General features: G+C 45.1%; 1 protein-coding gene across 1 annotated transcript in view; it reads right to left on the bottom strand.

Moving 5' to 3' along the window:
- Positions 1 to 23,444, bottom strand: part of skila (SKI-like proto-oncogene a) — a 32,263-nt gene extending 8,819 nt beyond the window's left edge. Inside the window, exons 1-4 of the mRNA XM_020110240.2 lie at positions 23,300 to 23,444; positions 19,719 to 21,002; positions 2,352 to 2,447; positions 1,514 to 1,602 (exon numbers count right to left, since the gene is read on the bottom strand). Of these exons, the coding sequence (XP_019965799.1) occupies positions 1,514 to 1,602; positions 2,352 to 2,447; positions 19,719 to 20,840 (1,307 nt within the window). The 5' untranslated portion in view covers positions 20,841 to 21,002; positions 23,300 to 23,444. The remainder of the gene's footprint in view (positions 1 to 1,513; positions 1,603 to 2,351; positions 2,448 to 19,718; positions 21,003 to 23,299) is intronic.
- Positions 23,445 to 27,174: the final 3,730 nt, after the last annotated feature.

The following is a 27,174-nucleotide window of genomic DNA, read 5'->3' as shown; positions in this document are numbered from 1 at the left end:
TATCACACATGTCCAGGTAGTGGGTACAACTGAGAGAGAGAGAGATAGTGCCTGGAGATGCACTGAAGCCACTGAGCAAACACTATCTGTCCATTCCTAACTGCATGATGGGAAGACAGGATGAGAAGAGGAGAAGAAGAGAAGAAGGGAAGAAGAGAAGAGAAGGAGAAGAGAAGAGAAGAAGCTTTGAACCCCTCCCCCACAGCAGTCCCCTCCAGACAGAGCTGAGGCTGGAACTGTGAACTAGGTTAAGCATGACAGCTCAGTGGGGCTCTGCCTGAAAAACTACAGCACTACCAACCAACCAAGCCAGCCTTGCTCCCTCTGCTCTGGATGGAAATAAGCGCTGCCTGCTCGCCTGAATGACGATCTGAAACTCATTCACATGAAATGCCCAAGATGTGATTGAATAATGTAAACATGGCTTGTATTTGTCATGTGTGGTGCTAATGGATGTTGGTACAAAAAGGACGTTAAGTGCTGTGGATGTCTAGCAAGACGTTTTATTATTGCTAAAGCTGCAATGCAGAAACGCATGCTCCAAACTGCTCTGTGCAAGCCATGACTGGTTTGAGACGCGTAGCAGTCCGGTAATGCCGGAGGAGACCAGAAATCTAAATCCTGCCATTTAGTCTGACCTATGGTCAGTATGTCAAGCGGTCACGTGTAGCTATGGCGCCATAAATCATCTAATTCCATCTTTTAATCTGGGTCAGATTACTGTGTGAGCTATCAGAGCACCATGTCCAAACACAGACCGGTGTGGTTTGGGGAGGGAAGGAGGGAAGAAAAGAGGACCCGAGGAGGAGGAAGGGAGGGAGATGAGACGCTCATGCGATGAAGGACAGAGGACAAAGAGGGAACTGAGCAGAGTACAGCAAGAAATTAAGGATGGGAATTTAATTTACTAAAAAAGAAACTGATAGAAAGTCAAACCTAATGCAACTTGGCAAATAGCCCAACCACACAATTTGGCACAGTTTACCTCCTCGTAATGCACAGTTTAAAAAAATAAAAAAATGTTAATGTTCTCCAGTAAAACACACATTTTAATCCAGACTGACTTTAAACAACAATCTCATTATACCACTTAAAAGCCAACAGTCTGTTGAAAAAATTTATTCTGACCACAAATTGAACAAAGTCCAGAAATAAACAGAACTTGAGCCTCAACAAATAGTAAATCAACCATATGATAATGTTAGGTTATGAGCAGTTGTTCAGACAAAATAAACAAACTAATTATTTAGTCACTATTTCTAACAATCCAACTAAAAGTTTAATCAGTGTCAAGGTCAAACCATTAGTTATTTAACCAATAAGTCGATCAACAGAAAATTAATTTGAATGTCAGACAAAACATTATGTCAGACATTTGAGGATTTCAGTTTAGATCAACATGTGCTGGTCATTTTCCTTTTAATAACCTGCACATCAATCCTTTAAAAAAACAAATGTCAACCCTAAGATGGTGTATTGGTGCTGTTTAATCAAGGTTTATATGATGTAGTACCTGGGATGGACCAGGGTGGGGTGTCCTGGCTCCTCCTTAATGTCCGAGAAAAGACGGTTGAAGACCAAAGCAGGTGGAGATGTTTTTCCCTGTGGAAAACAAAAACACACGCATATAAATATGACAACACAACAACATATTGTCTTTTTCAGCTTTTGTGTTGCAGCCATAACATCACACGATGGCAGCTCATCCATCTACATTTATTGATCTTTGCATACAATTTTTCAGTTGAATGGGTGAATTATCACAATGGCAATCAGATGCATGGCCACGCTCACACACACATGCATACTCATGACTACATGGAGAGAGAAACAGCAGGAGGAGATGGGAATGTGCTGTACTGCACATGGCACTCTCAGTGCTATAATCTAATAAAGCTAATATATGCATGCATACATGTGGATAAGGGATCATCCATCAGGCATCAGATGAGAGAGTGTGTGTGTTGGAGAAAAAAGACAATCATGATGAAGAGCGTCTTTCCTCTTGTGTGAATGTAAAGTCAGAGTGTGTATGCAGTGAAAGGGGGGAGATGGAGAGCAGTGTGTGTGTGTGTGTGTGTGTGTGTGTGTGTGTGTGTGTGTGTGTGTGTGTGTGTGTGTGTGTGTGTGTGTGTGTGTGTGTATTCCTGGCCGGTCAGAGAGCAGAAGTGTGCCGTTATGAATGGGTGAACAGGGGGTGTGTCTTTCAGTGGGGGCAGGGGTGGTGACCCTGAGAGCTGACCTGTGTGTAGAGGAGGGGGAGGGGGGAGGGGAGGGGATGCTGGAGCAGTAGGAGGTGATGGAGAGACGGATGGATGGATGCGGGGTGGTGGGGGGGGTTGACGACTGACCTTTCTCGCAGGGTAGGCATTGGCCAACTTGCCACTAGGTGAGCAAAGGTCTGCTGAGGATTTCCTCACCTGGCTCTCCTCCTCCTCCACCTCCTTCTGAAACACACAGAGAAAGGGGTGGCGGGTTAAACAGACAGACAAAAACAACACACACTCCAAAACTGACGGTGTAGAGGTAGCACAGGAGACATTTGTAAGAATACGTTGAACAATTAAAATGATGCACACTCTTGTCAGGCAACAAATTACGACAGGCACCGTGGTCACAGAGGGGAAAGATGGAGACAAATGGCATTAAAACAATAGGAAATAGAGATAAATGACATCCAAGAGGTAGAAAATGGAGACAAATGGCATTAAAAGTGAACATCAGGAGTGAGCTACGGCGTAAACCGGCAGTGATACAGTATCGGAGAGAACGAAGGTGGCAGGGAAATGGATTAAGTAAAGAGTAGTGACTGAATGAGACTGCTCAGGAAGGTCTATGAATAAAACACAAGAGACGCTATGCTGATAAGTCAACATGGATACTACACGGCCTGTCATTCAGTGCTTGTGTGCATGTGATTCATTGTTGCATATACAATACAGCGTATGTCCTGTTCTTGTGAAGATGCATCTATGTGTGAGTGTTGACTGTTTTTATAATTAATTGTGTCAGCTTCGTAACCCATGAGCCATGTGTGTTCGAATAAACACTGTTGGTGTTGGCGTGTAGTTGTGCGACTATGTGTGGCTGAATGTGTGTTTTCTGAGCAAATCCAGGACACACGCTCAGTGAGAGGCCACAAGCTGATGGAGTTGATGCTTATCTGTGGCAGACAGGCCTGATACTACACACAGGTTGCCTGCAGTTACAGCAAACACACACACGCGCACGCACGACCAAACTGACGTGTAGCACCAGAGGAACCAGAGGAACCAAATCGCGACCAAAACGGCTAGACCACAGCAACAGAAAGAGAAGTGATGGAGAAGGGGGGAGTAGAGAGGAGAGAGAACGTGGGAGGAAAAGCAGATGCAGGAGAAAAAGAGGGTGGAGGAAGAGAGGGATTCCAATGAGGAGAAAAGTGCAAGGGCAGAGAGCAGAACAGAGGGAGAAAGAGAGATAGAGGTTGTAGAAAGCATCAATAATTGACTTACTAGCCTTTTAAAGCTAGTAAGATGACTGCACACACGCACATGCACCCACACAGTCGGACAGTGAATAACAGACACAGCATTTCATCAGCTGGACTAAAGGATTTTCATCTGAGCTGTATTTTCATAGACACCTTCTTTAGAAGAGATAAACAGCAACAGAACAAATTATTGTGGCAGCCTGGTATCGCGCACCTAATGTTCATGTTACAAACAAAACATCCACATTACACACACACACACAATTTCTATATCTTTAATGAAAACATAAGGAATTTATTAAGAATAAAACCAAGTGCTCACTGGTAGTTCCCAAAATTTAAGAATTTGTTGCATTCCACTGTTTTCTATCATTATCTTGGGCATATTTCACTGACTGAAAGATTCACTGCACCAGTCGGTTCTGTTTTGTCACAACCATGAAGAAGAAAACAACTATTACTGCTACTACTGATTTGTGAGCATGTGAATTCATGTGTATTGTATATAGGGGATTGTCCCACATCTACAAGGGCATAGAAGAATGAGCATGTGCATGCAAATGTAAAAGGCTCCAGCCATATGCGTAGCCAGGTGTGTCTCTGCGAGTGTGTGTACAGAAGGGGGCTTGTTCGCTTATGAGCGCTTGTGGTTGGTGTTTTTTCCTTTTTTTTCTCCAGAAGGCAGCACTGCAGCACAGAGGGAGGGAGGGAGGAAGAGGGGAGACAGTGATGGGACGGGGCAGATACAGGAAAGGAGGGGACAGAGAGAGGAGAATTGACAGATACAACAATAAACCCACTGCAGTGGTGTGGTGGAGGTGAGCTGGACCCTCGTCAGCTGGATTTCCTCCAATATCAAGGTTGTCTGAATGTGTGTGTGTGCCAGTGTGTATTGCTACTACGCACACCAAATCTCCAATGTGTCACTCTCCCCTGCACAAGTGTGTGTCAGACAAACACAGACAGAGGCCGAGCACGGGGCCAAACTGACATTACCACCAGGTCGTCCAGGGGTCTTTTCATGTGCTTGACCCCACAACAGCAGATGTTGTGTTGATGAGAGGACTGACAGCTCATTAAAAGGTTGGACTGTGTGTATGTGTCTGTGTGTTTACTGTTTAAGTGCACAAAATGTGTGTGTGTGTGTGTGTGTGTGTGTGTGTGTGTGTGTGTCTACATATAGACCATACATGTATCTGTGTTCCACTAATGGCCGCCTATGTCTCTGCCTGTAATTCCTGCTTACCTGACAGTTGACAGCTTAACGCCCACCACCCACACACCCCCGTTCGTTATTCCTGCTGCTCTAACGCTTGCACATTTTCACACAACTGTTTTCCTATCCCCTCTTGCCCATCTCTCTCTCTCTCTCTTGTCCATTCCACCTCCCAACCCCCCAATGTGCTTTATTAACGCACACCATGCTGCGACTGAGGCCTAATCTGCAGTAATGAAGCACCTCTCTTATGTGGGTTGCCTCTGCAACACACAAACACACACACACAGCCCCCTAACCCCACAATGTCTCCAGTCCTTTGTCAGGCTGAAGCTCGCCTTATGACAATGTGGATTAGCATTCCACACACTCGCTCAGCTGAACTCTGCCCTGTTGTTCCTAATCACCAGCAGTCTGCCTGCCGCTGCAGATACATACACACAGACCACTATACACAGCTACATGACACACACGGCCATGTGAACTTTGTGACCCATTTCTGGAGCCTCAGTTTGGTCCCCTGACCATTAGCACACATGACATTTCTCCAGCCGATGCATTAATGGAGCAGAAAGTGTTTTTTTCCTAGTGTCTGTGTTGCCTGAGTGCCATTAAATCTAACAATAATAAGCAAGCACTCATACTCATGCAGACATGCATGACCATACATTACCATACATACTGGACAAAGGTGGAAAGTAAAGGCAATTCAGCAGCAGCCTTGTATTAATACAAAGAGCTCCATCTTTGTTTTCCTCTGCAAAGCAATAACATCTAATTTACAACACAAATACTTGTTGCCTCTCTTCACAGCTGGATGTTTACATCAATGGGTCAATCGAAATGGAGGCATTCACACGTGAACTTCTCTTAACCGTAAACTAAAAAAACGTGTTGCTCAAAGCTTTTAGAAATAGTTCATTTTGTTACTGCTCTGAGCATTTAATTTCATAATATTCCTAATCACTGAAAGCGTCGTCATATGATCAACGACGAGCTGATTTCAAACTAAGGTGACAGCTTTTTAACTTCACAAGTTGACAGATGTCCAATTTCTTTTTCAGCAGCAAACTTCAGAAGATTTAAGTACTTCCCTTTCAGCGCTTGCCAGTCTCTCATCATCCTGGCCAACAAGAAATGTCTATCTTTTAGTCTACTTTTGGTGTAATTTATATATATTGAAGCTTAAGGTAGATGCACACATATTCTCACATACTCTCACACACACACACACTCACTCACACTGCCACGCAGACTGCAAACAAGTCCGAGGTCAAGCTCTCTTCTTCCTCCTCTCTCCGTCTCCACTTCAGTCACGTGGACACTCCAGATGACTGCCGTCTCAGTGGGTGCTTACACACACACACACACACACACACACACACACACACACGCACACACACACACACACACACACACACACACACACTCTCTTGGCTATAAATACACATCCTGTCTCCATACATGTATAATAAAACGCATACAAGGCATGCCCCACACACACACACACACTGAAGTGATGCATTTTCTATTCAGCAAATCTTAGTTTTAAAAATGTAGGAGCAAAAAGAAACGCATTCAGCAGAGTGATCAGTGATAACAAACTCCCTAACAACTGCTCATAAACTGAACATGACACTCTTAAGTAAAAAGCTCATAAATCGAATTCAAATTGTAATGGGATGTTACTTCAGTTGAAGCTTGAGAACATTTTGGAGATACATGAAGAGCTGAATTAATCAGTACACTGAGTCGTACCGGCTTCTTTGAGTACTTGCTTTCATCAGTTTTATCACGCTATTCTGATATTTTAGAGACAAAACAACTAAACAGTTAAATAAAATGATCATTAGCTGCAGCCCCAAAATCATTATAAGTACGAGCTTGTTGTTGACTTCAGCAGGAAGCATGAATTGATTTTTCAGAAATTTGTAAAACCCTGCCCCGGATATAAAAACACACACACACACACAACCACAACTAGTCTCAACAAGCCTGATGGCAGATCTTATCTAGGGCACAATAAAGAGTGTAAAAGCCTTTGTCTGACCTTTCATCCCAGAGCAGGCGGCCTGTGTTGGAGTTTAAATGTGTGTGTGTGTGTTATTAAAGTCTATTTAAAATCCCTTGTGTGCCCTTAAACAAAAACACTGTTGTCTCACATCTGCTGAAACGTGGACATTAGTAGTCGTGCATAAAAACTGAACCAAACTCCAGGCGATCACCACGCTCTTGTTCACAGGGCAGAAACAGAGGGGTTCACAAAACATAACTGTGCCACCCATCCTCCCTCTTCCTCCTCTTCTTCCTACTCCTCCCCCTCCTGAGGCCATTCATGCGCCTGGGATTCAAGAAGCTGAGGAAGAGGGCAAAGGAGAGTGGCAAGCAGCAGATGAGGATGGAGTACTGCAGTTCATTCTCCGTGTTCCTCTCACAGGAGGAAGTGAAACAGCCTTTATTCGGGTGCTTTTCATTCGCCCTCACACACATGGGGAGGAAAATAGGAACATACAAACACAGAAGCTCAGAGACAGCCAGTCACGCCCTGTCTGTTTCTAAACCACATCCTGCTCTGCTGCGGTCGTCAACTGTGTCAAAGATCAAGCTACAGATACGGAGATATATATACTTCCTGGACAAACCATGCAACAACAAGATATTGAAGCTTTGTGGCTCCAAAGTTCATGTCGTCGTTTGCTCACAGTTAAGATCTGACATATTGACCTTGTGTCTTTCTTTGGGATGTGGTAGTATATATTATATATCGCACAGACACCCTCACAGACACTAGAGGCCTTGATGTGGACGTCTTAGGGCAATGAAACCCACTTTGTTTTAGCGGCCAAATCAATATAAGCCCACAAGGGAAGCAAGCAGCAAAAGTGGAGGTTTTTAGTTCTCTCATTAATTCAATACTGAGAAGAGAATGTAGATGTTCAGTTCTCGACTTGTTACCTGGGGTGAATACTTAAATCTTAAGTTGTAGTTAAGTATTACGGAATAAAAGTTAAAAAGTCCCGTTTGTTTGCCCAAAACTAAGATTATTTTATAATTTCAAGACAAAGAGGCAACAATCATTTCTTTTGTTCTGCTCAGACTTATCAAATTGTTTGAAGTATTTCTTACAGTATGTGCTTAAGGGTCTTTTTTTCCACTTTAACCATTGAACAAACAGATGTTAAACAGCAGGACACAGATGAGCACAGGTCTGACAGGTGGACAGTAAGACAAACAAGTGACAAACAAGTGACAGAGAGACAAACCGGGAAGTAAAGAGAGAGAAAAAAAGGTTGGGCAGACGGCCAAGACAGATGAGGAGACAAAGAGACAACATGTGACTGTCTGTCTGTTTGTGCCTTCCCTCAGACACACATACACACACACCTGTTCCTCCCTCTTTCCAAACACAACAAGAAAACAGCAGAGCTAGACAGGCACAGCGATAAAGATCAGCCAGACTAGTCACGCCAGAGTCACACACACACACACATTCAAAGATAAGGACAGGTTCCTTCCGAACTTGCTTTGGCTTCAGGCCTCGGGCACATTTTTGCGTCACATGGGCGATCTGTCTAGACAGTCATCACACACACACACACACACACACACACACACACACACACACACACACACACACACACACACACACACACACACACACACACACACACACACACACACACACACACACACACACACACACACACACACACACACACACACACACACACACACACTGAGCCTTTCCCCTCCCTGCCAATGTGTTGAGCGCCTACCTCTACAGCTCCAGTCAGCCATTTTACAATCCACACAGCCTTGATAGCTACAGCCAGTGGAACTGAGTGGAGAAACGGTTAATGGGAGTCATATGAGTGAAAATGAGGTAAGTTATAAAAGTGATGTAAGTGAGGAATCCCCTCTCTGTCCACCAAACCCTAGCTTCACCGCAGACAGGAGTTTAATTTGCAAACCAGCTACAGTATTCCTCTGTGATCCTCTACAGAAAAAGCAGTCTCTTTAAACTCTCTCGATCAATTTTTCTATTCATCTCCCCCCTCTCTCTCTCTCTCTATTCTGTTTCTCGTGTTTCACAGTCAAATCCCAGGCGGACGCCTCTAGTCTATATTCACTGCAGTACATGAGCAGGGCTGTAATAATGTTACCTCATGAATGGACAAATTGTCTAACTGGAACACACTAGGCCACACAGTCTGAGGTAACCCCACCCCCCACGACACACACACACGCACACACACACACGCATGCACGCACGCACGCACACACAGCAACGATTATTTTTATTTTCAATTGATCTGCCAGTTACATTCGCAATTGATCAGTTAATTGTTTAGGTTATGAATGGAGTCTGCCAAAATAGATCGAATGTCAATCGCAGTTAAAAATGACATCTCCAGGTCTTGTCTTGTCCAACTATCAGTCCAAAATCCAACAATATTAAATTAACTATCAAAGAGGTTTACGAAAACAAGCAAATGTAGATATTTGCGTGGCTGAAACTAGGGCTTCATCTACTATTTTTCATTAATTAGTGAATATTAATTAATTTCCTGTTCATTTCTCAAAATATGCGTGTGAGTATTATTTTTATTACTAAGCTTCTAGTTGCAATAATGATGATGGTGACAATTAGTGCAGATCGATTAGATGGTTGACAGGAAATTAATGCAACTCTGATCATTAATTATTGAAGTCATTTATCGAGATGAAATTGAATTGAAATCTTTCCGCTTTTATTCAAGCAAGATACACAATGCTGGTAACTTCATGAAAAGAGTAAGTACATACTCTTTATGAGAGATAAGCTCAGTTTGAAGGGTGAGAGATTTTAGATAAATGAAATTTCCTGTTTGTCTTCTCAGCTGCTGCAACTCAGGAAGGAGAGCAAAGAGGATGCTTTCTCTTTTACCTCGTCACTTCATGTTTTATGTGAAGGCATAATGTTTCCGACTGTAAAATCCATATAATATCTGCACCTCATCTCCTTCCCCCCCAAGATGTATTATTATGTTAAACATGAACCATTAAAGGCCTTCTTCGAAATGTGGTCAGTGGTTTTCATCCCATCTACACACACATGCACAAGGAAATTGGAGTATGTTTGAGTCAGTGAAGGGCATTCAAAATCATCCATGTAAGAGAGCATACTATACTGTACATGTGTGGCTCGCCGTCTCTAGCACAGCAGCTCAGCGTGTGTCTGTGCTCTACTTTCCTTCCCTGCTGCCCCCCCCCCCAGTGTGTTAATTACAAAAGCTGCCAAGGCTCACCTATGTGAGTCAACCAAGCCAGGACACAGATACACAAATACACGAACACACATCCAAACACAGACACAAACACACACATAAGTAAACAGCTCTATCAAACAGCAGTGTAGGAGGATGAGGAGAATGACGTAGTTTACCGCAAGCAAACTTTCGTGCACAGATACACACACAGACACGAGCAGACACACTTCATGCTCCCAAGAGAACACATCGACTGAGAATGAGGCCAGTGGGCCCTTGTCTTGTCTGAGGATGACTGTACTCATCATTTGAGCTTCATCTGGGCCAATGTGTGTGTGGGTTATACCACATCTAAAAGCCAAAGAGAAAGACTAAATCGAAGTTAACAGCCATGAGACATTGTTTGGAGGTAGGTTACTGTTTCAAATCAGTAATTAGTGATACACATGCTGCCATAAAAAAACAACAACAAATGAACTGCCTGGTTTTCTATACAAGGGAACTGGATTTACTATTTGAATAGATGAAACAACTCAGAGTGCTTGGAGACAGAAGGGAGTGAGAGAACTGCAGAGTGAGCGAGCGTTGCTAAGCAGACTGAAAGCCGAGAGAGGCTGTCAGCAAGCCAGCAGTGCACTGCTATCACTACACAGAGAGAGAAAACACAAAATGGAGACACTGCCCGACCCTCTGTCTTTGCAATAAATTACATAGCATTCACTAGAATGCCTCAAAAAAAGCCTGCTGAGGCCATTCTGGGACTCAATCAGACCCAGCAACAGCAATCTCATCATAATTTGGGCTGATTGCTCTTTTAAGTCTAGACTTGAAGCAATCAGACGCCAAAATTAGCGCATGTTTCTGGGTGAAAGGTGGAAATGAAAACGAATTTCTCATGTTGCATCTCTTCAAACAAGCCTACAGAAATATATGCTTCACACTTGAATAAGTGAGTGTTAAATGCAAGAGTTGTAGTGGCCTCTGACTAAAATCCCCTCTTCCCTAGCACTAGTATGCAGTCATAATATCGATCTGCGGTTTGTTTACTTCTTCCTCAGCGCAGGAGGCTGCTCTGCTGTAATGTGGGATACTGCAGTAAATGTCAACGCTTGGTTGGTTATCACTGTCTGAAATGAGAGAGAGCAAGACACAGAGGGAATGAGGGTAAAGGGATTGACCCCCGATACAGCCGCTCTCTACTAAGAGAAAGATGCACCTGGCCAAAACGTCTTGCATGGCTAAATCTATTACAGACACACTGACAGAGAGACGGTTAAATCCAAACAGGCCCAGGGTCCTCTGACTGTTCTGCAGGGAGCTCTGGTCTCATCCATATTACATGCAGGAGCTTGTTTGAAGCTTCTACTGCTCGTCTCTGCATGGGCAGCTTGGCTGTGCTGTCCAGGCCCCTAGGGCTTGCCTGTCGCTCCCACACACAAACACTCACAGACACACACACAGCTCCTGTAATGCAAATCCATCAGCTTCCATGACTCTCCCTCTATCTCCCTCTCTTTCTCTATCACAAGCTCTGGTTTTCAAAGCAAGTCTCAGAATACTATTCTCTCTCCTTTCACAATGGGTGCAGGGCTGCAGAATTCAGGAGATACATGTACTTTTAATCTGACGAAATATGAATTATCAAAAAGCAAAAGAAACCTCAACAGTGAATAATGAACATATACAAAAATCTCCAAGCATTTGGCCAGAGGCTGCTCTTTATTTACATTCTGCCTGCATTGATTTTAATACACCAAATCCTATGTTAGGTGAACCCACAGTCCACATACTTGATGACCAGACTTTTCTCATTAAAACAGTCACTGTCTGAGGTAAGCTTGACAACAGCCCAAGTCAAGTGCGGCTGTGTTTTGTAAATGTCATTATGGTTGAGTCAGAGCTCTAAGTGAACACACCTGGGCGTACATCAAACAGACTGAGTGAGAGACTGGAACAGTGATAAATCTTTGTCCTGGCTCCACAGTGACGCTGATGAGTGGAGAGCAGACCACAGCGCCGATGAAGCACCGTGACTCACGCTGCATGATAGGATTGGCGTGGTGAATGGAGGAAGTGGAAGGTGGTGGTGGTTGCATTTGTGTGCGTGTTTCAGGCAGTGGTTGACCCTTTGACTTCCTTTAATCATGAACAGCGGATTGTCATCTGCACTGTGTCCCGTGCTGCTGTGTGTCTTCGTGTATGTGTCATCTGTCTGACAAGATATGTTATCATACACACATTCAAAGCTCACGTAATGGTCAAGTCACAGTCAAGACACTGTCATTCACCTCTGGTGACACAAGGACACAAAGTTTGACTCGTGGATTTTGTTAACAGTAACTTTCAATTTTTTACGGGGCTCAATGATTTGCTGAATAAAACGAAAAAGGCAACCTTGCCAAAATCTACCATCATCTGACTGGAGGCAACATTTTTCTCTCCCTTATCGTGAGTCATTTTCATTCAGAAGTACAGTACATATGGTCTCATCCTGTGTCAGGATGCATCTCAGCCAGTACATTTTAATAGTGATGACAGAGAAAATGTCTGGCATAGCAAAGTGCACTTGTCACAGGAACTGGCGAAAATGTAGTCAGACTGGGAACCACAATGCAATGCTTCACTGTTCAAAGGATAAAGTCAAGGGTAACAAGGCTTCATGCTGGCCAAGTCGCCCCAGCAGCAAGGCTGTGTGAATGTGAGCAACAGTGAAGCCAGAAAACGAGGTGGATACGCAAAGAATCAGTGCCACATGAGAAGTCGACAAGAGCTACACACACAATCACACACCACTCTGTTGCTTGGGCACAGTTAGGAAGGACCTGACTGCTCACTTGAATAGAAGGATGCTGTTCACTACCCAGCTTCAACACATTCAACTTTTAATTAGGCCTCCACAGATGAAGTTTACACTACTGTATTATACTATACGAGTACATTTTGAAGGCTATTATGTAATCAATTGCATCTGGAGGTCAATGACCTTGAGGACTGTCTACTACTTATCTTATGCTGCAAAGAGGTGCAGTGGGACTGTTGAGAATCCAGAGGGAAACAGCGCTCTATTAACAGGATCTAGATGAGCTGGTATGAAGCCCTGAGGGATATGAGGCAAAGAAGCCTGTATGTTTGAATATGTGTGTCTTCCCTAAGAAATATCAGGGAGACAGATTATTCCTGTGAGCCACCGTGCAGGTGGGAGTTGTGGCGAGATAAACACATCAGCATTCAGCATGGCAGATGCAGAACGAAACAAAACTCTGGGTAAATCACAAAATGTCACTCGTTTCACCTTCACTATGGCAGAGTGTTTCCCAGTTGCAAACTTTACAGCCTTGTCCTGAGCAACATCTTTCAGACCCCTGGTGAGATGGGGATTTAAAGGGTATAGAGGCAGCCAGCAATTGAAGGGAAAGAACTTTAAAGTCAGTGGAGCAAAGGTGAGCCTACAAAATAAACGACTAACCGGACAAGTAATCACCTACCCGAGCTTGGCAAGTTTGCATCTTTGCTGCGCTCATCTTGTGCGTGGGCGGAAGGTCAAAGCTAGCATGGGCCAAGACAGCACTTGGCAGCTATTGTTGTGTGCAATTAAGCACATGGGACCATTTGACAAAAGAACGTGGACACTTCATCAGGCATCTTGAGGAGGATCTCTTCCGTATGGAAATGACAAGCAATTACCAAACACGCAAGACATTACTGGCAAAGTGGAGAGATGGGGATTCCTTTAATAGTACAGACTGACTGTTTTCCCTTGATTTCCCGGTGTTTGCAACATGCATAATTGATCAGTGTAGTGGCTGAGCTTAATGTGTCGTGAGTTTGCCGGGTGGCAGCCCAGCGGGACTCATGACACGCCTTTGATATCCTGTGTTTATCTCCCTGTCTGGGAGACTGGGGTTGTGGGTGAACATATAAGAGAGGGAGTCTAAGTGCCTATACATAGTGTGTGTGTGTGTCCCCGTTGTGTATGTGGTGCTCCTATGGAAAGCACCGTCTCTGGGTCTCTCTATTTATATCTTCATTAATCACCGTTCCCACCGGGAAGGCGGCACAGAAGAGTCTTTCAAATGCAAACGTTCCCTCTCTGCTCACACAAAACACGCACAGGCTGTCTGTCTCCCACAGTCCTTTTACAGTATACCTCCCTCGCTTCCGTCTCCCTGCCCCCAACGCAACCACAACCTGCTCGTCTCCCAGGGACACCAGACAGTGGACGGTTAATCTTCTCATCCACACGTCAAGCAATTAATATGAAGACTTTCCGTTATTATAGTCCCATGCAAAAAAAAACCAGACAGGCTTGTGACATGTTGCAATCCAAGCGTCTTTCTTCTCTTATAGTCTTGTCTGGGCTGACAGCCCATTATATTCTGGTCTCCTTCACTTTCATTTTCCTTAAAGGCAGGGATGGGGTTGGGTGGTGTGGTGGGGGCAGAGCACAGTGAACATGCAAACAAGTTCAGGTTTTTTTTTTTTTTTTTTAAGGGGCTGTAAGAATTTCAGTTCAAAAGTACTGTATGAAACCTGACAATTTACCCGACAGAATGCAAAGAACTTACTGTTTTGATTTTATGTCAAAGAAATCTACGTATTGTGTTGCTGAAATGTCTTCTTAACCTTGCATGCTAACCAGCTAGCCCCAACCCGTCCTGCCATATATTACCTCAAGAGGGAACAGTGAACGACTGTAGCACTCAGTCGGCCTTCACTCGCACATGGGACGATGAGGAAGTAGTAACTGTGCTTGCAAGCATCGCCTCTCTTTGACATTCCTACTCTTTCTTTAAACTCATGAGGTTATGCTGAGGTTAGATTTATTTCAGTAAACGTTAGCTCTACGTGAGCTGTGTGAGGACTGATGGTTGTTGAGAGTTGTTGTAACTGGCAAATAGCCATTTTAAAGCCCATGGGGCATTTGTCTGGGAGGGGCTTTGCCAGTTTGTTTAGTCTACGAGACTGCTGGCAGACATTGCACAGACTCCACTGTATCTGCTACCACACATCAGATACACACAGCAGCACATTATCTTCTTCTGGTGGTGAGGTGGGAAGCCCAAGTCAGGGAAACAGTCAAAAATAACAAGCTGCTGCCAGGGTGGGGAATTATCACTAGCCAACCAATGATATTTTTTTTTAACTGTGGGGTTGTAGAGAACAGGAAAAGCTGTGAGCTGGTGTACAACCAATTAAAGTGGTCAAGACAGAGAAGTAATGAATTTGGTGTTCCTCCAGTTAGCTGCAGTGCTTTTATGGAGCTGTGATACTGGCAATGACCTAATGGTGACATACTGGAGGCCCCTCGGCTCAGCCCCTCCCACTTGCGGGGCCCCATTTAGCCCTTTACAACAGGCAGCAAACACTGGCCAGGGCGGAGCATGTAGTGTACAAGGAACATAGACAGTTGTCCATTCCAAACTATATACAGGCACGATGTAGGTTACTCTAGGCCAGCGTTCAAAAACGTTCCTGTGTGTGTTCAGCAGAGGTGGATAAATGCTCTTTGGAAAATGCACAGCCAGACATAGAGATATGTGTATGAGTGTCTTGGTGTGGGGTGTGGGGCAAAGGAGAGGGCCGGGGAAATGCGAGCTCACCGGCATGTGATTGGCCAACCAAGAGGGCTGTTCCGGGTTGTGGTTCAGCTCAGGTCTTGGGTAGGTTAATTTTCAACTCGGGGAAAGAAGAGCTGAGCCCCAAGCCCCCTGGAACAACCTCCCTGACGTGGCCAGTGTCAGGGAAGACAACCAAAATGTATAGTAGTGTGTGACGGCAACAGCAGTTGGACCCACCTGTCCTGGCCTCACTCTATCATCTTCTTACTTTCATACTCTTTACATCTCTGACTATATTTGCTCAAGAGGTGATATGTTTTCTGACCACACATACCTTTTTTGCGTCTGTCTGACACTACTTCTGTTTGGCTGCCTGTCTGAGTTCCAAAAATGAAGCCAGCCAACAGCAGAAGCAGAGGTCAGGTTAACTTGGGAGACGGGTGTACACGTCTTAACACAGATAGGAACTTATGCAACACCGGCAGCAGCCACTGCAACTGAGTCTCCTCATTTCACTCGTTTTCCTTTTCTCCTTGCCTCCCTGCCTCTGTCCATCTCCTCCTCTATTCAATGTCTGTGTCACCCAGCAACTCGCCACATCCATCAAGGTTGGAGACCCGATCAATAGCCACTGGCTTTCCTCTCATCCGCCTTTCAGACGCACACAAGTGGTCTTCTTGCTTATGTAACGATCGACTTATCGGGTCATTTGGCTGCTTATTTTGTTACTGTCCACTGATTGGGGCCCAGGGGATACTGACCATTTACAGACACATGTGGGTAACAGCAGAACTGTCTGGTTTAAAAGAAAGAAATGATGATGGGTGAGAAGCGGACTGAAAGCCATAAGTCAAGATGTGTGAGGACATGAACCCCCGAGAAGCAGGCAGATGGTTGATTGACGTCAAGATAGAAGGAGAGGTAGGAGGAAGAGATAGCCAAGGCAGCACAGTGAACGATTAGCATGTCTGCCAAAATCCAATTAGATGTAGCCCAAGAGAATGACTGACAAGCAGACAGACAGACAGAGCAGACAGCCCAGGAGACAGCCAGAGAGTGCAGCTGCACTGGTCTGCGGTAATGAAGTCACTGGTTTTCAAATAGCAAATAGAGGAAGTCAGAGAGATGCAGCTGTCTGCCGTCTGTGCCGCAGCCACTGTGTCAGCCCAGGCGGGGAGTCAGACAGAGGAAGGCTGTTCTCTCCGTCTGACACTTCTGACTCTGGGCCAGAAAAACGCTACAAACAAGGCTGAGGCAAACACGCAGCACACAGCTATGTTCACTATGTTGCTCGCCCATGAGGTTATGCTCGCCAGGGTTCGCAAACATTCCTAAAATATCAGTTTGTGTATCAGTTTATTTGTTCTTACTTGGAAATAGACATGCAGTTCAGGAAATGTTTATAATTCCAGTCAATAAAAGCAAGAGACACCAACAGTTCTAAAGTTGTGTAATTATTTATATTTAGAACAGTAAAATGTGTGTCTTTGTATTGTGAACATTACTTGACTCAATATGAACATATTACCAGATTTTTGGTAACACACTGTTCTGCTGTCTGATGTAACCTGACATGTAACCCAAATAACAAAATGCCCCTTGAGCAACACAGATATTTCACAAACTTTGCTACTTCCTGTCTTGTTTGGTAAAATGAGGACACATAATCGTGTCACTGAGGAAAGTACAAGTGTCTGTCACAACCCCTGAAGACATAAGAACTTATTGTCCGTCAGACACTTAGGTAATTCTTGAGATACAGCAAGGCTACAGCTTGTTGCTGTCTGTCGATGGCTTCTGTCTGTATTTACACAACAGGGTTCAGTAGACATGGAAGCCATGCCTCAGGGAACAAAGCGCCATTTATAGAGAGCAAGCCCTGGAGATTTTAACTGCACCTTCTCAAACCAAACACTTGTTACAGGATATGGGACTAGTAGCCATTGGAGAAAGTGGGAAAAACAACTTCCAGAAAGCTCCACTTGTTTGCGTCTCGTCTCCTCTAGAGGTCTCAGAGCTCTCCATTAAAACTAAGAACTGCTTGTAAATGTGCACACTGACACTGTGTGTAAATAAGGGCCACTGGGAAAAGGGTCTGCATTCTGGGTTAGACCAACACACCGAGGTGAGCAGTCTTTTGAAAAAGCATGTGTGACTATAAGTTGCCTGGCTGGCTTTCCACTAACATCCACTGGGATGTGGAAAGTATGAGTCACACAGCCAGTGCAGTGGAGGCAGCTTGACTGAGTCTGTAGGATGTTCAGGGTGAGAGACATGTCCGTCTGCCTCACTTCCTGTTCATTTTAACACACACTTGGATCACACAAATACACACAGATAAACAGAGAGTGGTTTGTAATGGAAGGGAACCCTCATGTTTAAGGAAGCGGGACACTGCCAGGTCACTTCGTTTTCTGGTCAATGATCTTTCACACACCCAAACATCCGCTCCAGTGGGGGTAGTAGAGTGGCATCCTCCTCTGATGCCAACATTCACCTGCTTCCTGCAGACTCACAGGCAACTGTCTTTCCAGGAATTGACCCATTTGTGCCTTTGTATGTCTGTCTACAGGGACTTTGCTGTTGCATATGATTTCACACCATTTTAGGTCAATCCAAACCCGCACAAGTAACAGAATAAAAATGTAAAAAAAATAAAAATGTAGTCCCTACTTACAAGGTGCAAGATTTTTTTTCAAAGAGTGACAACAAAAAGAGAAATGAAACAGTGACTGAGAAATCAGCCCCATAGCACCTGCAAACTGAGAAGACAGCACCTGAGACTGTGGTGAGACAGAGGCTCTAGAGAACCTGGCAAAGTGTGAGAAAGACAATGTGTCATACGAACCACCACATAGCAGCTCATTGCACATACTGAGGTTGGCAATGTCTCACACATACACACAGAGATAGTGGGACTCGTCATCCACCTTGAGCATATGTTTCTTTGTACCTGTGTTTCCTCTGTGGTATTAAAATGTCTGTGACAGGGAGTCTACGTCTCTCAAGTTAAATAGCTTAAACCGAGGCAGGAGAAAGAGGAGGTTGACAATTGGCAAGAGGCGGACAGCAATGCGGCTGGGACGCTCGGCGAGACACCAGATGTTGTTTCCAGCACATTCACACACCAAGTTAACCAGACAAGAAAAAAAAAGCATTTCCTCAACGAAGACACAAAACACACTGCATTCTTTCTACTCCACAGTCTCACTTAGTCTGCCACCTTCTCTACCATAGAAATTAATATTGCCACTAATGGTGGTAGAAATTATAGCTGGTGGGTTTAAGCGCCTCCTTTTTCAACCTGACTAAAAATCAATCTGAGCTGGTGATTTGATTGTGAACAAACCACACCAATCAGACAAAACACAACCCCAGTTTCACCTAAAAAACATTAAGTGGTCACACACGTCATGAGACACAAAACAGTCAATGGAAGGGAAAGTTTTTCTTTCCTCGCTGAATGCTGACTTCTCAATAAGCATGCTGCCCTTGTGGCTTAGATACTGCACTGACAAGATTTCTTTTTTTTAACACAGCAAGAATAAGGATCATCTGAAAAACTGTCCTCTGTGGAAGACTGCAGTATTCTGGTTTTCAGTAAAAAAAATACAAGAAATGCCATGGAGCAATTTTACTTTCCATTTAGCAAGAAACAGTATATAAATGGTTACCAACCAACATTATCTTTAGTCTGCACCGCATTTCCTTTCCAGTTTCTCAACCTATGTGGAAATGTGCAATGAATTTTCTTCTTCCAGAATATTTGTTTTATTTTTTTGGTCGGTTAAAACATGTAATTCACACAGGAGTTGAACTGTGTCATCCTGAGCCTCATATATTGGCCTTTTGTTCAGTGACATTCCCAGTGACCTCCAGATGACCTAAGGGGACAAATGATGCACGTCCCCTTCAGCTGTGACCAGCTGGCTCAACCTCATCTGATCAGACCTGGCCAGAGAAAATGGCACCACCTGTCCTCTGCCCCCGATACTGGGTCAACGATGGTTTAAGAAAACACCAGCCCAACATTAGACCAGTCAAACATGCTGAACACGAAGAATAATGGAAAAGGGGTGAAGTAGCCAACCAGCTATGGAGACTTTAAGACATTATCTAACTAATACAATTTGAAAAGGGTTCCAGAGCAGAGTGAGGATGAATAAAATTGTATTGCATGCAAACATGCAAAGACAAAAGGTATCATTCTATAGTGTACTTACTTTGTCTAGTGACCTCTTGAGCTGGTAGTGGAACTTTTCTTTGACCTCATCAAGGAGCTGCTTGAGCTTGGGTTCCTCGGATGTTCCCTGGTACTTCCGGGCAAGCTGTAGGTAGCAGGGCCACTTGGCTGAATCAAAGCCCCAGTGGCAGGTCCTCTTATCAGGTGACTTGTGTGAATGCATGACAAACTTCTGCGGGGAAAAGAGCAACTGGCACTCAACACACTGGATGCAGGGCGCCTCAGGCTGGGTGTAGAACTGGGGCACGAAGAGACCCTGGCACTTCCCCAGACATTGGTGCTCCACCTGGAAGCTGGCTTCACTCTCCTTCAGCAGGCCCTGGGCCGACAGCTTGCCACTGGGGTCGGCAGGCAAGGCCGCTCCAGGGCGCAGTAAAGCGTTGCACAACCGCTGTGCATCCGTCAGTGTAATGAGGCCACAGGAAGGTGCGTTGAACGGCAGAATGCCCAACACTTTAAGGATGTGCAGCTGCTCGGCATCACAACGTGAGCAATAGACGTAGAGCTCATCGCACACAGTGTTGATCTGCTGCAGCGAGAAGTCGCGGAGCACAGAGTTGAGCACCTGGGGCAGACAGAGCCGCTTCTCTCCCCCGACGACGAAGCAGGAGATGGACTCCCCTTCCAACAGTGAGTGGGTGAGTTCAGTGGAGCTGTCACAGGGAACCAGCAGAGGGCCCCCTCCCAGGACAGGAGGGGAGGGCAGAGGGGGCATGCCGGATTGGGAATGCTCGTGGCCGGTACGGGCTGAGAAGGCAGCTGGGCCCCCAAGGGAGCTCTGGCTGCTGAGGGTGAACTGGGCTAGTGTGTGTTTGAGCCCAGGGCTCAGGTCCAGGGCTTTAGCAGAGCCCACCACATGCAATTCAGCCTGGCCCGCGAAATCCATGTCAGAGTCGTGGTACAGATCCTCGGTCTGCTCCCTCTTCACCTTGGGGGTTTTGGGGAGGGAATCCGAGCTGCGACGCTTCAGGTTGATCTCCGCCATTACTCGCTTCTTGATGGGTGCGTCTTCCAGCCGCTCTCTGTAAAGCCGTTTCATGTTGCCCTTGAATGAGGTCAAGTCTTTGAAAGGGGTTTTCAAACTGGTCTGGGTGCTGGCCATGTCTAAGCACTGGGTTACTGTTGTTTCTGTCAGCTGACTGAGTTCTTGTATTCCTCTGAGTATTTTTTCCTCCTCCCTAAGTCTTTTCAAATGACACAAATCTTCTGGTTGAGAGACACATGCATGTTGGTGACTGAAGTTTGCCAAGTTCTGATCCGTGTCCTGCACATGAAAAACACAGAAAAAAAAAGATGAATTCATTATCCAAACTATAACTAATGAAGTTCTTTCCTGCACAGGAATAAACAAACCAAAAATGTTCTCGTAAAACAAAATGATTGAGGAGCATGAAACACCCATAAGGACTTTAAATGCTTTATGGCTGCTGTCCTGGTTGGGGGCTGAAGATGTCAATGGCTGTTTGCATGGACCACTAAACCAAATGGCCATTACCATACTTCACACAAACACTTCAGCCCTTGTAATTGAACCCAAAGGGAAATTTGCATCCAGGTTTTGAAACAAACTTTCTAGCTCAAAGTGAGAATTTTAGCAAGCGAAACCAGACATAACAACCTGAGCCAAATCCCCCACCACCACCACCCTGCCTCTCTCCCATTACATTGTTAATGTAAGGCTGATCACAATGGTGCAAAAACATTTCACTTTGCAAATGAAAGTAACCTTCCCAGCCATATTGTGCCTTCTCCTAGGTCTGCTTACCCCACGCTGACCCCATCAACTCGGTGAAAAACAATTGATAAAAGCGTTAACAGCAGTCGTCCCCTTCTCTCAGTCCCCTCACAGCTGGACACCGAGCAGCGTGGAAAGGAGTGTTTTCCCTTTTTATTATTATCGGGCTTTACTGCGGAATGACTAAATCTACCCTATTACGGTAAACAACACTTTAACTGGTTTCCCCCCCTTTTAGATTTAAAACGCCATGGAGTTGATGGTGGCCACTGCTGCAATATGACGCCGAGACACGGCGGATAATTGACTTCGGCAACAAGATGCAGCATTTACTGGAGCGTTTGCGTTTCAGGGTGTCGTGAAAAGCATTTGATGAAAATAAATGTGCACTAAATGGTTATTTCGAATAAGCAAGGAGGGTTTAAACGGATGCACATCGGGTTAAATGAGCAAAGTGAGTGGATTTGCACGATTTTGCAGATTTCAGCATCCCGTCGGGTTTTTTTTTTTTTTTTTTCCACCGACTGAAATGATGATGCTGCTGCGGGGGAAAGTGAGAGCTCGATTCCGGTACGGGTTGATGTTAGTGGGCGATTCAATGGAAAATATCACCGTGAATAACGATAATAAAATAAAACAAAAAAAGCAGCAACAACACTGCAAAATCAGATTCAGCAGCGAGTGATACATAAAGATCTGCAGGGAGGGTTCTCCCCCCCCATCCTGCCCGGTGTATTATCAAGGGTTTGGCTGAAAACCTCCAATCGGATCCGTTTATTTCTGACAGAAATTACTACGCCCCGCATTGGTTTGCTGGAAAACAAGGCTGAGGCGTTGCTCATCGCGCTATAAAGACACATTTCTTCTTTATGTCTTCTTGGTTCCTCTTTTTTTTGGTGCAAGGACACCGCGCATGATGTGGTGATAATAATAATAAAGCTCCAGCTCTGCTCCATCCCCAGCGACGACCCCCTCCTCCTCCTCCTCTTCCTCCCCAGACTGCAGCTCGCCTCCTCGGCTCTGGTATGCAGACGGCGCTGATAATGACATTCACTGTCTACACTCCGGTCTGGGGAACGCACCGCGGCCGAGCCTCTACTCACACGCCGATTTGAGGAGGGCACGGCGGGGTTAACAAGCGGCGGCTGCCGGGTAGGCTCTCTAACCGGCAGCCGCCGGTTGTTGCCCCGTTTAACGTTCAAATCCCCCCGAAACAACACATTAGATCCAACTCAAGTGAGTGTGGGGTCATTTTAAATCCTTGATAAAGCCACGGTTTGGTTTGACATGTAGGAAAAATTAAAAGCTAAATAATAATAATAATAAAATAATTCTTGTATTTTAACATTCGGCGCTGATTGCGCTACTAGCTAGCTTAGCTACCCCCAGCGTACCCTCGTACAGTCGGCTATCAAGCAGCGTAGTGGGCTGCCTATGAGCCAGGCTAGCACCAGCTCCGCGGAGCACAGGCAGGCTAACTTAACCCGGGTCACCTCCGCAGTGGGAGTCGTGATAAAGGGGACGGGGACTGGCCCGGGCTCACACGGCTTCATGGGTTGGTACATGAGCGGTAATGTCCGCAGGCTAACCCGACACAGTGACCGAGAGAACAGGCTAACCGAGCGGACTGAGAGCAGGCTAACCCCCGGACTAGAGAGCGATACAGCAGGCTACACCAGGTTAGCTTCTCCCCCTCTCTCCGTCCCTCCACCGCGACTGAACAATTCAAACTCGATCGTTAATTCGTCTCCGGCTCAGGTCAACGACCAACAAAGTGTTTAAAAACATCCACGGAGAAGCTCAGCGGGATTTTAAAAACCACTTGCCTGAACGCTGAGTGTGAGTCTCTGCGTGAGTCGTCCTCTCTCTCCCGGGCTCTTCTCAGTACTGAGCCTGGAGGACCGTCAACAAGACGCAGCGAGAGGCTCCACTACTGCCCGGTAACGTCACGCTGCACACGGGCTGAGAGGCGGAGACGTCACCGGGCTGACGGAAACTATGCGGGGGCGTCTCTCGTCTGGCTGTCTGTCTGTCTGTCTGTCTGTCTCGCGTGTGTGTGTGTGTGTGTGTGTTTGTGTCTGCCTGTCTGTCTCTCATCTGTGTGTGTGTGTGTGTGTGTGTGTGTGTGTGTGTGTGTGTCTGCCTGTCTGTCTCTCATCTGTGTGTGTGTGTGTGTGTGTGTGTGTCTCTGTCTGTCTGTCTCGCGTGCGTGTGTGTCTGCCTGCCTGTCTGTCTGTCCCTCATCTGTGTGTGTGTGTGTGTGTGTGTGTGTGTGTGTGTGTGTGTGTGCGTGCGTGCGTGCGTATCTGTCTGTCTGTCTCTCATCTGTGCGTGTGTGTCTGCCTGCCTGTCTGTCTGTCCCTCATCTGTGTGTGTGTGTGTGTGTGTGCGTGCGTGCATGTGTATCTGTCTGTCTGTCTCTCATCTGTGCGTGTGTGTCTGTCTTTCTGTTCTTATATCTCTGTGTGTGTCTCTGTCTGTCTGTCTCTCATCTGTGTGTGTGTCTGTCTTTCTGTCTGTCTGTTCTTATATCTCTGTGTGTGTCTCTGTCTGTCTGTCTCTCATCTGTGTGTGTGTCTGTCGTTCTGTCTGTCTGTTCTTATATCTCTGTGTGTGTCTCTGTCTGTCTGTCAGTCTGTCTCTCATCTCTCTTATCTGTGTGAGTGTGTGTGTGTGCTTGTGTGTGTGCGTGTGTCTATCTCACATCTGTGTATGTGAGTGTGTGTGTGCTTGTGTGTGTCTGTCTGTCTGTCTCAGATCTGTGTGTGGGGGGTGTATCTGTCTGTCTGTCTGTCTGTCTCACACAGTCTGGGACATGTGTTTCCTCCAGCAGAAGCTGAGAGTCTTTCTACTGCATTATATATATTCCACCAGATTCTTCTGTTTTCAGTCTCAGTCTGAACATGTTCCAAATCAACGAGTTAGATGCAGCGGAGGACATAGCACAATATCTCCCTCTGAAATGTACTGAAGGAGAAAAGAGAGAATAAAACAGAGATTCCCAAGTAAGTACAAGTAAGTGTAGAAACGTAAATAAGTATTTGAGTAAATTCATTTATTTATTTTCACCTATTGGCTCATTGAGCTCAACCCATTTACATTTTCAGTCTGATTTCAACAACTGAGCACAAATTGGAAATAAATGTGTGATTTTGAATTTGTGAAACATATTTTTTGCCTGTTACAGTTTCAGTATTTAGTTTTACTCTATGTATAAATAATACAAATTCTAATCATTACACTCTGTTGACCCAAGGTGACATGTTTAAATATTTCATTACCAACAGCCTGTAACCCAAAAATTCTCAGTTTACAAAGACATAAAAACAGCAACAACAAGGTAACGTTTCATCTTATTAAATAAGTAATAATTTAATCCCCTAATTCACAAGTTTTCCCAGACATGTCATTTCCACATTCACTTTCTTTTATAGCCCTAATCTATATCCAGCCTCTGATTAATTTTGGCTTGAATCATGTTGTGGGTCAGTTTTATTGATGTGGCCTTGGCTGGCATTTGCTGGCATGCACAGACATGACAGTTGCTTTATCTGTGTGGTTGGCTTTCCATCAAGTTTGCAAAAGAAAAAAAAAAAGAAGAGGGACAGAGAATAGGAGAGGACAAACTGACTGGGGCAAAAGGTTGGTTTCTCCTCTCCCACCGTTCCCCTCCCCCCTCTGTTTTTATGGACCTGTCCCCTGCGAGAGGTCAGGGGGTCACTCACACGGTCTATTGTGCTTTTAGTGATGATGGGAGTTAATAAAATCTGAGAGTGAGAAGGTCAAGAATTAGATTTTTGTGAATTATAGCTCATGGGTTTTTATTTGAAGGAGGTTGAATTCCCTCTGCAACCTTTCCTCTCGTGTCTGATTGGACACTATCATTTCCAATTCCTGTCAACTCTTAATCTGCGGAGGTTATCATGCCCTGTCTACACATGCTGTGGGTTTTCTTCTTCCAGCTGGAGTACACACCCTGGCTGTCTGACTGAGCCACAGGCGTCTGTGAGAGGCACGGAGGCTTGATAAAGCTTTTGATAAACAACACCGGTCGGCCGTTTTTTCGCCGCAGCCTCTCTCTGGCTCACTCTCTGACAGCAAGGTCAGCAGTTGTATTATGAGAGCAGATGTGCGTACACCCCGTCCAGCCCCAGAGAACAACAAGGGGGACATTGATTTTCCTGTAATAACATCACTGTGCACTGCGGGGAGTAGATTAATCTCATATGTGCAATAATGTGACCAGCGCTGATTGTTCATTAGGGGTATAAAGGCGAAAGCAGAAGGATGATGTAGCGTTTACAGTGACGGTGGTGGTGGTGGGGGGGTTCACACACAGAGAGCAACAGACTAACCCATTGATAAGCCTGTCCATTAGCCGAGACTCTATCTAACTGTTATTGGACTCAGGACTAAGTGGGCCCCGGGGGCGGGCACCTCACAGTCGTTTTCATACATCCCGTCTGAAATCAATGGCGGATATTGAAATATGTCATGAGTCGTTCAGTGGACGTGTCTGTAATTTGGGGTAATGATGCTTGCTCAAGTGTTGGTCTGAGGTCTGAGCTGTCGGCGTAGGAGGACGGACGCTGAGCACATTTCCTGCCCTGTGATGTGTGTGAGCAGGTTGCGTCAGGTCTCATCTTGCAGCCACATTAAAAGGAATGTGTTGTACTCTCAGTAAATGACTTTAAAGTATTTGGTTTATTTAAAAGAAGTGGTCTCAGCATCTGGCCCTCAGGAGGTAGACACAATAATGGAAAATCTGACATCACCACAGCTATAAAGGTGGACTGTGTTGGATACCGGTGAGCGGTTTTATATCTCCACTGTTATTCCAGCGATGTGTTGCTCATGTAAACAGCTTCTCCTTGTTTTCAGGAACCTGGAGATGCTATTTTGATCATTCTGATAAAAACTAGTCTGTGGTATTTAAACATTTCATATTGTGGAAACTAGTGTTTTTGTATGATAGATAAAGACACACGGAGTCCTCACAGGACATTTGGTGGTGTCATGTCTCTGAACAGATCTTAGGATGACAGCTGTTCATTGTAGAGCTTTTTCTGCCTGGAATAAACTTTGTGTTTTAGAACATAGGACATGATGGTGAGTATCTCGTACATTTGAAGTTCTTCCACACCAGCAGATGTTACCGACCATGATGTGAGGGACAGACCATCAGATGTATAACTTAGTGTAATTGGGTGTTTCTGCCTTTTAATCACAAGACACCGTTGTCTAAGACAAGCCAACCGCAGGTGTGTGTCCCCCAACATCTTGAGGTCTTTCCTCTTGATCCAGAGCCATTCATGGTTCACTTAACTAAGATCCTCAATGCAAAATTTTACTACTAAATTAGTTTTTTTACTTCTTATGTCAGATCTTTATTCAACGCATCTACTGGAGCAGGTCTCCTCTAGTATTCTACACGTAAGCCCCAGTCGTCTAGATTCCGTCTGTAGGTGTTTCTGAAGTGCTGGTCATGAGGAATCTTCTCAAGTGTCAACTAATGAAACAATATTATTACAATCACTGAAGTAGCACACGCCAATTTGCAGCTCTGTTACTGGGAGGGTGTACCAAGTATATTTAAGTACTGACGCTGGAAATCACTCAGAGCAACTCATCACCTCCTTCCTGCAGCAAAGCGCTCCAGTAAAAGCCGTGTGATGACGTGCACATGGAGCCAAGTCGAACA

Source organism: Paralichthys olivaceus, chromosome 16, assembly GCF_024713975.1.
Source record: "Paralichthys olivaceus isolate ysfri-2021 chromosome 16, ASM2471397v2, whole genome shotgun sequence".
NCBI lineage: Eukaryota > Metazoa > Chordata > Actinopteri > Pleuronectiformes > Paralichthyidae > Paralichthys > Paralichthys olivaceus.
The sequence above is the reverse complement of the archived record's forward strand: the minus strand, read 5'-3'. Positions and strand labels throughout refer to the sequence as shown.